Source organism: Telmatherina bonti (genome assembly GCF_933228915.1).
Source record: "Telmatherina bonti genome assembly, chromosome: 5".
In the NCBI taxonomy this organism is placed as follows: Eukaryota; Metazoa; Chordata; class Actinopteri; order Atheriniformes; family Telmatherinidae; genus Telmatherina; species Telmatherina bonti.
This window is the reverse complement of record NC_136623.1, coordinates 12,702,641-12,715,716: the sequence shown is the minus strand read 5'-3', so window position 1 is coordinate 12,715,716 and position 13,076 is coordinate 12,702,641. Positions and strand designations below refer to the sequence as shown.

At 36.8% G+C, this 13,076-nt stretch overlaps 1 protein-coding gene across 1 annotated transcript in view; it reads right to left on the bottom strand.

Annotated features, from left to right (window-relative positions):
* bbs9 (Bardet-Biedl syndrome 9) overlaps window positions 1–13,076 on the bottom strand; it is a gene marked incomplete at both ends in the record, with an annotated part of 164,947 nt that overhangs the window by 110,996 nt on the left and 40,875 nt on the right. The window contains 3 exons of the mRNA XM_079240990.1: window positions 210–305; window positions 2,314–2,454; window positions 7,418–7,432. Coding sequence (XP_079097116.1) covers window positions 210–305; window positions 2,314–2,454; window positions 7,418–7,432 — 252 coding nt within the window. The remainder of the gene's footprint in view (window positions 1–209; window positions 306–2,313; window positions 2,455–7,417; window positions 7,433–13,076) is intronic.

The window sequence follows — 13,076 nt, the reverse complement described above, 5'->3', positions numbered from 1 at the left end:
CTATCACCCGCTAACATCATTCCATCTTAGCGAGTGTAAATAAAAACTATTTTCATGTCTTAATTTCGTTGTTAAAAGATCAAATTAAATCAAGAGGCATTAAAATGCATAAGTATCTGCAGGCATGACAGAAATATAAGCCATCAAAGTTTAATCCAGCATTTAAAGCGAATCAGCGCTGTATTGAGTGGATCTGTTGGCAGACTCACGGGAGGTCTTGGAGGCCAGCACAGTAACTTTGGCTCCAGAGAGAAACTGGAAAGCCAAGCTATTCCCATCCTTATCTTCTGATTTTGCTGAAAACTCTGCGAGGGGGAGTCAGTCAAAAACAAAACATTAAAAAGAACGCCATGATGAGACAGATAGAGCAGACTATCATGATGCAAGACGCCAACAAAGCTGAACAAGATACAGTCCCACACTTTACAGAGACATACAACATAAGCTCACACAAATCCATCATTACATAGAAACACATCATCTGTATGAACGCCGAGTGTGTTTAGACGCCGGAGCTGCTGACTGCAGCCGATTGTGAGATAAGTGGGAGGCAGAAAACAGGGTTCCCAGAGCTAAAAAGCACAGAATCACAAATAAACAGGCATAAACACATTTGTATAAACACACAACCACACAAGAACACAACAGTTGATCATTCACATAAATGTATACATATTCTTACAGCTACATAGCTCTCTAATTCCTTTCCCTGCATTTCAGTTGACACTCTTGCCGTTTGCCTTGGCTTAGTTACCACGTTACTGATTATAAGCCACTGAAAGACAAGCACCATATTGCCTGCATAATTTTTTTTTCTCACTTGTGTTGTACTCACTTTTTTTCTTATCGTTTGATGTTTTGTCTCAAATGGTTTAACGTCTTTGTCTAAAAGTTTTGTAAAGTGTAAACAATGTGAATGGAAGTTTTAGATACGTAATAAGCATGGGTCCATAAGGTAGACTCTTGGCATTAATTTAAAGATATTATTTCATTATTAAAAGCCAACTGATGTGCAGCATCAAAAGATGGATGTTTCTTGGTGAAGCTGCTCTCATTTCTTTGCATGATATAAAATGCACCCAGATCAGGTTGAAATCCAGGATTTACTTGCTCAGAAAAGAATATTTCCATGTTTTAAGTTATTCATCTGTACAGTGAGACGATCTGCATGTGGCTAAAGATGAGGAGATGAGGCTTTTTTGGTCTAGCTTAAGAATGGAACTGGCTGTCATTTCTATGTTCTGTCACTTCATCAGTAAACAGAGTCGCTGTGAAACTCGTCCACATGTTTCATATGAGCCATTTCAAACCTCATCCATACTTTTTTTTTGGCAATGATTTTCCTTGAGGCTTGAGAAGGATTTGTGTCATATGGTGAAATTCCTGCTCACTAACTCTGGAACTTTTTACCACCTGACATCCGCAATATTGATTCTCTTCTCTTCTTTCTCATCCAGACTCAGACTCTACACCGTCCTCAGTTTTGATTTGTTCTATTTCTTTTGTATATACTGATTGTATCTGTTTTATTATCTGTTTGTAAATCAGTCTTGGGTTTCATGAAAGGGCCTTTAAATAAAATGTGTTATTGTGATTATTATTTATTATCTTTGTATTTGCCCAAACTTCGATGTCTGCATCTTTAAGTGTGTCCTCTCTCTTATTATGTATTGTAAAAGATTTTTTCTTTAACTTATAAATGATCCAAAAATCCCTCAGGACTTCCAGTTTTACATGCACACACAGCCCAAAATTGAGCATGAAATAACTTTCAAACTGTCCTTTTGTTTTAGGTGTGCTCATATTAATGAAATAATTAGACTGTGAGCTCAACCCAGACAGCTGCACCTGTAAAGAGTCATCATTCATAGCATACTCACAGGGTGGGTTCCATATTATATATATATATATATATATATATATATATATATGAATAATATCACACACCTTCTGCCCAGCATTTGAAACCCACCATGGATATATATATATATATATATATATATATATATATATGTATATATATATGTGTGTGTATATATATTTACCCCAAAAAATGCCCTTAATTTAAATTAGAGTTTTTAATTGTATTAATTTGGTCATTCACAGTAAACGGATGAGAATATTTTCCTTTTAAGTGGAATTTAAGTGTTGACTCTTAGAAATATTGCTGTTTTTTTTAAGAGATTTTCATTTTTGCAAATAAAACTAATGACAAACATTGCTTCTGTTTTAGGAAGTATTTAATTCTGCAGAAGAGTCCACCTTTTATGGGGAAACCTGTGCTTGTATTTGGACACGATTATGGTGCGTTACCTTGGAAAATGGTGCTGAGGTCTACTGGTGGCTGGTTGGTATCTACAGTGATCTTAAACTTGGTGGTTTTGACTGGAGACGAAGGTACGCACATCAACGCCAGAGGAAGGCTGAACTTGGCCTGAAGAATCCGGGGAACTCCTAAAGAAATGAATCAATAACATCTACATATCAATTCATTCTACAATATTTATTCCCCTCCCCATGATGATCTGTCCCTGAAAAAGCAACCTTTAACTTGAGGTCGACGACTACGATTGGTACGCAGTGAATAAACTAAGGTTGCCACATAGCTTTTGAAGTTCTGTCTCTACACAGCAGTTTGGCGGACATTTGTTAACAGAGTCAGCGCTGCAGATTTCTTGAAAACTACAGGAGACTCAATATCAAGACCGAGCATGGAGGTATTCTTGCCGGAGACCCAAAAGGGAAGTTTGGTAAAAAAAAATAGGGGGAAATTTTTGAAAGGAAATAAAAAAAAGAAGGGAGGAGGCTATTTAAGGCCAATGACAACTATGTTCTGAGTCTAAACAGTGCTGAGCTTGGCAGAAATCTACACTTAGCTAGAATAACAAAGTGGGGGGAAAGAGGGATGGAGGAAAACAGTTGTTAAGAAGAGATGGAGCGAGGTGACCAGGGGAGAAGAGGTGAGCTAACGACAGGAGAGGGAGAAAACCTGAGTCGAGTAGAAAAACCAGTGGAAATAAACCAGCATGCGAGGCAGAAAGAAAAACAATATGAGAATTGACAGCTGGGTTGGGTGGGAGGGACAGTTTAATTCTGGAAAGTTCCAGGTTATTACAGATAGTAATAATTACCTGCAACTACTGTGCACCTTTTCATTCCAGACAAGCGATTATATTAATAATTCAGTTCGGTTTGAACACATAAACTGAAGCAGAGAGAAAAGAAGTAAAGCAGTAAAGCCAATACAAATAGAAGAAAACAGAACGAGCATGATACAAAAAAAATGGAGAGAGGAATAAAGAAGAAAGACTGCAGTCGGTTCACTTTCTTCACACCCTGCTCTCTTAATTTCTCAAAGACCCGTTGTTCTGGTTGACTTAGTACTTCACAACAAATTCCCAGCTAACAATAGAAAATGGGTCATAAGGGTTAAATCGATCTATTGTCAATACGATTGTGCAGTAAGTTTATTAGATGAAGGATAAGTTGTTAAATTTTCATCTTTGCTGAGGTTGTTTTTATGCACTGGTTGTGTACAAAAATGTAGAGTCCTGTATGTATGCTGGGGGGTGACACCACCCTCTGCCTGACCCCCAGCTACATCTAAAAATCGCAAATGGTGCTTCGCAGAAGTTCTGCTAATCAGGTGAACTCAGCAGAAATTATTCCAGAAAAATGGATCATTTAACCAAGAAAATATTGTCACAACTTGGTCATTTTCTTCTAAAATGTACATACGTGATCTATTACTGAGGATCTGTCGATGATGCGGACATCTATAGACAGTGTCGCATGATGTATGCACAAGCTAACATGCTCATCTGGAGGTTTGGTGCATGCACAGATGAGGTAAAAAAGTCACCGTTCAAGGCTTACTGTACACCTTTATACACTCCACATTTGTGGTCTAATTACAAAAGAGTAAGCATGCACAAATTGAATTGAAATTTTTTTATTAAATTGAATTTCGAATTGAAATTGAATGACAATAACTGTCTCAGACTTTTATTGAAGAAACCAAGATAGGAGAGCGCAAGTCAGTTGTTTGTGACTGCGGGGCTTAAAACTTTTCAGGCTGTTTTATGGAATCTGATGTCTACATTTATTCGTCACGTCAATGACAGTTGGAACTCCATCATAATGTGCCCAACTAATGTAAGACTCAGTGCTACACGTTACCAGTCTCAGATGTGGAGGCGCTGGTATAGCTGTCTCCTGTAGGGTGTTGTTACATTTGCTTGTTACATTTGCTTTGCTCTGCTCTGTGTATGATTTTATTGTTTGTTTTATGTTGTTGTCTTGGACCTTGAGTCTGTAAATAAAGGTTGTCAATTTACTGATTTTTATTCAACCCACATACAAAACATAAATATTTAACCAATTTTGAGGTCTAACCAGTTTTTTTTAAGTAAATTTAATTATAATTGAGGAAAGTGTGATGTACACTGATGAATTATGTAAGTCAAACAAATCTAATTTAAGTTTAATTTTAAAATATTATTAAATAAATGAAGCCACTGAATGCCTGAAAGGACGTTTTATTTAGAAGATTAATCTGAATAAACAGCAAATGCATCACTGTAAACACTCTCCATTTAACCAAACCATTACATGATGGAATAACAGACATTTTTGTTACAGAAAAGCTTTATGCATCATTATTACCGCTGTGTTTGTATTTAGGCTTTCTTTCAGTTTTCAGTAGATTTTAATGCAAAATAACTTCTACCTTCTGCTTTGAGTTATAGTTGGAGAAAAAAAGAGGAGGAAGAGGTAAAAGATGGGTAAAAAAAACAACAAAAAACGTATACAGATGCTAATAAATCACATTTAAACAGAGATGACAAGGAAGCAGAGGGAGGTGAGGTGGACAGTGAGAAGGAAGATTAGAAATGTGTCAGTGGCATTTGTTTAACGAAAACTGCAGTGGCAACCTTTCATCGAAGATCTAGCTTCGTGATTTGCTAGTTACCACTTTGTGTGTGTGTGATTGTAAATCTCATTTTCCACCCGAACTCTACATTCCCAAGAAGTCATCACCGGGTTACACCCTCGACATCGAGACTTACCTGCATGGTGCCTGTATATCATCGTCAGTGTGTGTGTGTAATTTTATGAGGCCAACTTGGAACAAAAACATACGTATATACTTCATAAATCACATTTTGAGACTGTCGGGGAGGTTATGAACCTTACACAAAGACAAGTAAATGTGCTAAAAATACTCTAACCCTCCTCTTTAGAGTCCACTTGCTTCCACTACTGATTCAGACTGAAATTTCTAAATGGCTGAGTTAAACGTGCCACCCTGCGTGTGTGTGTGTGTTTTTAATTCAATTTGTCCAAACATCGTCAGAATTTTTCCTAATCTATGAATTCTTGAGGTCAAACAGAACCAGACTGATGGACGAACAGCATGGTGTCCATCGGCTAAAGCTGTTAATTTTGACTGATAAATCCAGCATTGCCAGCAAAACTATCCATAAATGTTGTATCATTCACTCGTTTTAGTGGAAATGCTCAAAAATAAAACTAAAAAGGTAAAAATACAGTGAAAGGTAAAAAAACAAATATACATCATATGGAAGTGAAAACTACAGTGAGACTGGAACCAAAGTCTAAGTGGAAATTTTATGACAGTGTACATCTCTACAGATACAACACACGCTCTAACCTCTAAACTCTCTCCTGGTATAGGAAATGGATCATTTCCAACATAAAACTGCATCTGGACCCCCGTTGTTGCACACCTACCCCGCTTGTTTCTCAGAGGAATTATTCCAATTAGCTGTTGTGTGTGTGTGTGTGTGTGTGTGTGTGTGTGTGTGTGTGTGTGTGTGTGTGTGTGTGTGTGTGTGTGTTCGTTGTGTGCCATAGACAGAGGAGAAGAAAGAGAGCGTAGTTTATTTGAACAGAGGTCCTCAGTAAAGGATCAGGTTCTTCCCACTACAGTGATGTCACTCCCGCATGTGATGTTGTGAATATCACAGATTTGTGTGGACACTGAATCAAATATATACACACTCTTATGTGTGTTGGAAATAATAAAGAATAGCAAAGGCAGCTCACTTGAGCCTGAGGGTGTCTAGTTCCTGTACTCGGGGCTAGTTTCCTGCTTCAACACACCTGTGTCAACTTAATAAGTTATTAACAGGCTTCTGCAGAACTTGACATCAAGCTGTAGGAGGGATTCATTTTCTTTGGATTGGGTGTGTTGGAGTCGGAAACAACTAAAAACTGAAAGACAGTGGCGCTCGAGAACTTTACGAATGCTGAAAGCTTGATGTAACGTGTAAAATTCCCATCCTTGCTTTACAATATCATACTATAATCTCTCTTTTCTATCGAGCATGAAAAATAGCTACACTTTAAAATAATTGTTTTAACTAACAAAAAGGCTTTTATCAAGTACCTGAGGTGTCAGAGAATACTTCATTCATGTGCCATAGAGCCAAGTATATACCTGTGTCATAAATATGATGACATCTGACACAGCGACCTCACTGTTATCTGTAACAACCAACTAGAAATTTGCAGTTCAGAGTAGGAGAGGTTTCCTGCTGGATGAGTGTGTGTGTGTGTGTGTGTGTGCGTGCGTGCGTGCGTGCGTGCGTGCGTGCGTGTGTGTGTGTATTACTGCTGCCTCTAAAGCCTACTATAGATTACAGGACATCCTCTTCTATATCAAAGCACACAAACTCACACAGACTAAAGCAAACACTGGCTGATGACTAGGAAAACTAAAGCTGGAGAGTGTGTGTGTGTGTGTGTGTGTGTGTGTGTGTGTGTGTGTGTGTGTGTGTGTGTGTGTGTGTGTGTGTGTGTTTTTGTGAACTACTTCAACACCATGACAGTGACAGCATTTTGGTTGGTGGACAATCTGAGGGATAATGCGCTGTTTTAAGGTGATGATATGGCCAAGGGTTGAGCGTTGAGCTGTGATGTTTAAGGTCAGGGGAGGTTACTAGCAAAAGCAGAACAAGTACATACCATAAGTTTGCTGAAATACGAGTGTCTGTGTGTTTCTGTCTGGAAGTGCATGTCAGACAGATGATATTTCTGTGTAAACTGCATAGATTATAAAAGGATAAATGGATATAAATGCATATTTACATTTTCCATAAAGTGAGGAAATGTGTATGAGCATTTGTGTGTGTGTTCAGACTCTTGCCAAGTATCGCATAACAGGAACATAAACACTCAGGAGCAGTCTCTTCCTGTATATACAGTAGTGTGTGTGTGTGTGTGTGTGTGTGTGTGTGCATTTCTGAGTGAACAGGCTTGTGACTGGAAGAATGTGAGTGTATCTCTCAAACTACAGCATCCACTGAATACGTTTCCATCTACAGATTTTAATAAGAGGCAGCAAGTATTTCTACTGGTTCTAGTCTATCCAGCTCTGAGAACAAACACTTACCTTTAGGATTAAGCTCTGTGGAAAGTAAGAAGAGAAGAATTAAATGTTAACGCAAAAGAAAAAAAGAAAAACATGAGACAGAAATGGTGAAACAAAAGAGGGGAAATTACTCCTTTTTTCAGATTTTATTGAGTGAGTTGAAGGAGGTGGACTATGACGTCGAAATATGAGGAAACTCCACTATATCTTCCAGCGTGTGGATGTACAAAAACTTTTTAAAAAATATTATGGAGGTGCTTTTTTATGCTTTCCTGTAACTTGGATAGTGTAGCTGGAAGCAGCTGCAGGGCTTAAATCCAGCCAAATGGATCCTGAATTTGATAAAACATCAAAAACCAAAATTAAATAGTCTCTTGTCAAGGTTAGTGTGAAAATTGGTCAGACAGAATGAGCAGAAAGATTTGTTCATCTTTTTAAACTGATTGAATCAAGAGTTTTACTCTGGGGCTTTCAGGCTATAGAAATGGATTATAGCCCTAAAGCTGTAGGTTATCTATAATTGACTGATAAAACTTGATATTTACAAATACAATTTAAAAATAAAATAAAATTTAAAAAAAAAAAGGTACAGGCCTTTAAAACCAATGTTTCCATTTGTTTTTCATAATTTTGAAAAAAAAAAATCCTCTTGTTTCACTAACTTTGAAAAATGTCAGAATTTTATTCCAAACTAGGTTGTCCTTTTACCTTCAGATCGATTCAGAAACCTCTTGATCATTGTTTAGTTTCTCACACACCTGTAAAAGATGCCAGCTAATTAAATCCCATTGAAACAGAGCAGACTAAATGTAGCCCTGATCTTCTTCTTGCAAATTTCTGTTGGATATGTTGATAAAAAATTTTAGCTTATTATTATTATTATTATTATTATTAAAAATAATAATAATAATAACCAGAGATAATGATGAATGTTTTGCCTGCATGTATGTGTTATAAGACAGGACAGTGGACAGATTTGTGACATTTATTAGAAACACAAGCTTATTACTAGATTCCTCAACCACTTTCAAACTGTATTACTGTGTGTTACCACAAAATGTTGCATGTGTGCAGCTAGACATCTAGAGGTGTAAGTTTATATTCATTGCACTATTGGTGAGCAAAAACGCTACGCTTGTTTAAGTACTTACTTTGTAAAAATATAGTTTATTTTCTTTGTATGCAGTTCAGCAAAAAATGTAGAAATCTTAGAAGTCCTCTTAATAAATATCAGATTTTCACCCGTACGAGGCAGTGCAAGTAATCTACCAAACTGAGCATCTGCCAAGCAGCATTTGAAGTGGGAAGAAAAAGTGACTCTGAACTATATAAACAGAACTCAAATTGCAAAATCTGGCATATTGTTGAAGGTGGAGCATCTCTTATCCCTGCTCCTTGGTGCCATATTTTCCCAGCTGCTCTGAGATTTAAACAGTCTGTCTGCTGCTTCTCTAACCTTTAGGCCACAGCAATAGAAAGTCTGGAAGCTTAAGCTCTGATTTGATTGGTCGAAGAGGATTTCCTGCGAAGGTGAATGAGAAGCAGATGGGAAGTTGTAGGCCAATGAAAAGGCACCGATGTGCTGAGTCAAAAGGTTCACGTCTTATTAAATGCGATGAAAGTCACACGTTCTTCTGACTGCTTCTTTCCTGGTACAACTCTGCATCCTTCACTCTGAAGTTAAGACTAATTCTGCAATCAGTCTAAATATTCATTATATCTAAAAGTTCTGCAATGTACCACCTATTTAGTCAATCATCAATACTGGGACTGTGATGGTACTACTGGTTTAATCTAAGTACAGCATCACTAACTAAACTAATGCAGTGTTTTTTTTATTGGCTATTCCCCAAAATTCTTCTTTGTTGTGTTTGTTGTGTTTTGCCTTAACCAGAAGTAAACAACTCTTTAAATTTCTTCTCCCACATATAAAACTGTGGAATGGTTGTTAGTGAAGAATGCAAAGTATAAAGATGTAATTATGAACCTAAACGAACCCTGTATTTGATGTGACCACAACAGACTTTAAGTGACTTGTATGTTTGTGCAACAGACTGATCAGGTTCCTCCTTGACAGTGTCACAAAATGGACAGAAAATGTCTTTGATTCACAGAAATTTCATTAAATTCTGAAACCCTGCTCCATCTTTCCTGACGTCACATGCCTCTCAGTGAGCAAACTGTTGGCTGGTCGGTGTACGTAACTTTACTGGTAGCAGAATGACTACCTGTATGCATCTTGGTGACGGCAGACAGACATTTAATATATGCATTCCTGAAGCCTTCAGATCACACTTCACAACCTTATTTTCCAACCCAGGGCATCAAACTACAGTCTCATCTGACTTTCTGTCACACGCCAGTAACTGGATACCAACACAGTGACCGTTTTGAATATGCACTATGACTGATTTGGCAAAGAATGATACAAGAGGAAGTGAGGGAAATAAATACATAAGTAATAGAAAAGAGAAAACATTGGTCTGACTTTTACTGGCTATAGAGTGCTCAGAGAAGAGACAGTCTGCTGTCAAATTAGTCTTTGATAGAGGCGAGGTACTTCATATACAAGACAATATAAGAACATTAAAGCATTACAGTGACATGCAAAGAGCATTAAAAATAAGCAACATGTTGAAAAGAAAAAGAAAGATTACATAAAAACAGAAGGGAAAAGACTGAATAAAATAAGTGTTAGGAACTACTAGTTACTTTGATAAAAGGCAGTAAATAAGAAAGTTTTAAGTTTCTGAAGAGCTGCAGTTTTCTAAGGCTTTGTTCCACAAGTGAGAAGAAAAATATAGAAAGCTGCCTCTCCATGCTTGGTTTAATTCTGGGAATAGAACATTAGACCTGCTCCTGATTCAAAAGAAGATCTACAGTATATGTCTGCAGAAAATTTAAACTTCTGTACAACACTGTATGTTTTTATGTTGGTTTTATGTTGTAAAGCACTTAGCAATGCTTCTGTACGAAAAGCACTATATAAATAACATTTAATTTGGTCTGTATATCTTTACTGATTTTTTTTTTTTTTTTTTTTTTTTTTTTAACATGGAGTGGCATTCAAGAAGTTTTCAGTATGCGGTTGCATATTTGGAGATTGATGGGTCATTTACCTCAAATACATAATCAACCGCAAACCAGTAAATCCCTATAATATCATCATCTGCGCAGTATTATCTAATCCTGGAATGCTAACTCCTGTCATTATTTTGTCTGGGGTTCACATTACTGCACTGCGCTGCCATAACAAAGACAAAAAGCAGAATTTGAAGGAATTGGTGGGGGGGGGGGGGCTAACATATAAATCAAGTCAGATTTAAATAGAAAAAAAAAAAAAGGAGGAAGTAAAAGAATCAATGCCGAATTAAAGCTCTGGCTAAACATAAGGGACATGTCAAATGAAGCAAGAAGGCTCTTACAGCAAACACACACACAAACATGCTCTCACACACACACACACACACACACACACACACACACACACACACACACACACACACACACACACACACACACGGTAGCCAGTCCTGGCCAGCTGCCAGCCAGTGTTCAATTGGCTTTTCCTGTTCAGGAATCTCCTATAACAGCTGAGAAATTATACTGCCTGAAATGAGTGAAATTCTGGATCCATTAGCTGAGGAGGTAGAAAAAAAAGTCAGTTTAATGTTTCATGACTGTGAGCCTTCATTATTTCAATAATAGCTGAAAAGGTTGAAAAGGTGATCTTTTGTATAATTAACTACAGACTTTTTTTTTCTTATACTTTCTCAACTTCCCAAATTTCCTGAACATTTTCTATGCCTCCTTTCTGTGCAAAAACAATTTTTTTATACTTCTAAATTAAGTAATTAGTTGAAATATCAAAATTACTTCCTTCTCCATTAGTTGAGAACTTACTGACTTTTCATCAAGGTCACACTTCTACTGGATCAAGGAAAAAGGGCAGTGTGTTGTTTTTTTTAGACATGTAAACATAACATAGATATAATTAGGGTTCGAATAAAAAAATTAAAAAAAATCCCTGTTGACGTGTATTACGTATGAGGAAAGCTGTATGATTAATATAGGTCTTTAGTTGTTTCTTTTTTTACACATATGTCCATGTTTATAAGAGATAGTCTCTCGCTAAGCTGAGCTGTCTGAGATGTGATATCATTTCTTTGTGTTGTACTACATAGTTTTATACAAACACACACACATATTTATATACTTTTTATTTCTTTATTTATAAACATTTTATATATATTTATATATAGTTCTACATCATCATTTGTTTGAATCAGAAAAAAACAAAAAAACAAAAGCATATCAAAGTAACTGGGAAAAAGAGAGAATGTGAGCAATGTGAGTCAACATCAGACTGCCTTTGTCAACCTGGGAGCTTAGTAATGAGACAGGATGAAAAAATAGAATTCGATTTTGTTGGGCAATTTCAAAGTGTGAAAACTTTTCCGTTTAGCAGCTCTACTTTAATATTATAAAAATAATAACTTTAATAATAATAATTTTTTTTAAAAAAACTTTTTACTACAGTTAATAGACCATTAATAGAATTATTTCAGCAGCATAGTCCACATAATATAAAAATAAAGTATTTAAGCTTTTTGTAAATTCACGTTACAATTTATTAAAAAACTATTCAGGCTTTTAAGTGAAACTGAACATCGAAAACTTTCGAGACCTTGAAATTCAATAATGACCTGACAGCCTAACTGTATCGACCCTGCCAAAGTATTTAGAAAGAAGAAAAATAAAAATGAAAGTACACACAGTCTTCCAATCTGCTCTTTTTCTGTCTTATCTACATAACTAAAGTTGGTCATGATGAAATAGAAAAAAATGTTCAAATGTTGCTTATCTCACAATCTATAGCAATCCTGTTATTGACAAGAAAATAATTACTTCTTTCTTGGCCCACGGCCTTGCATTCCTCCAAATCTGTTAGTAAGCTGTTGTTGTACAGTGCACACTAACAAAGAGCGCTAAGAACATGATCTGCTTGGCAGAGGTAACAAGAAACACCAACTAAAATTCCTCACAATTGGATTTTAGACCTGGTAGTTAAAAGAAGAAGAATCCAACGGATTGCTGCAGCTCCTGGAGACAACACATGAAGATGCAGGTCATTCTGGGAAGCTCAACAAAAAAATAAATAAAAAGGAGAAAACAATAATGACTGCCAATTAGCTTCCTCAGTTTCCACATGGACTGGCTTAGCAACCAATGAATCATGGCTGGCTGTGTTTTCTGGAAAGTATCAGCACGGTCGCAACTCAAATGTTCGCTGCTCAGATGAAAATCCCTTGTGTGTGCGTGCACTAACAATGCACTGTAAATGCCAACTTGACCACTTGATCCTTTTCAAGTGTGTTTGTGTAAAGTCCACTCTTAGGGTATTAGGAAAATCACAGAGGGGCACTAATGAAATTCCTTCTAGATTGTAACGACCCTTGCCATCATGAAGAACTTCTTTGAAGGATTTAAGAAGTCAACAGTCTTCTTAAATGTCAAAGCCTTTGTAGAGCTTAAAGAAGGACACAGTAGCCTCAGGGTGGGATGGTGTTATGTGGGATGGGTACTGTGTAATCATCACCCCTGGGTGGCAGTGGATACAAAGTGATGCATTCCTAAAAGCCAGGAAAGCATTTAGGGAATAAGAGGTGATGAGGCTTTA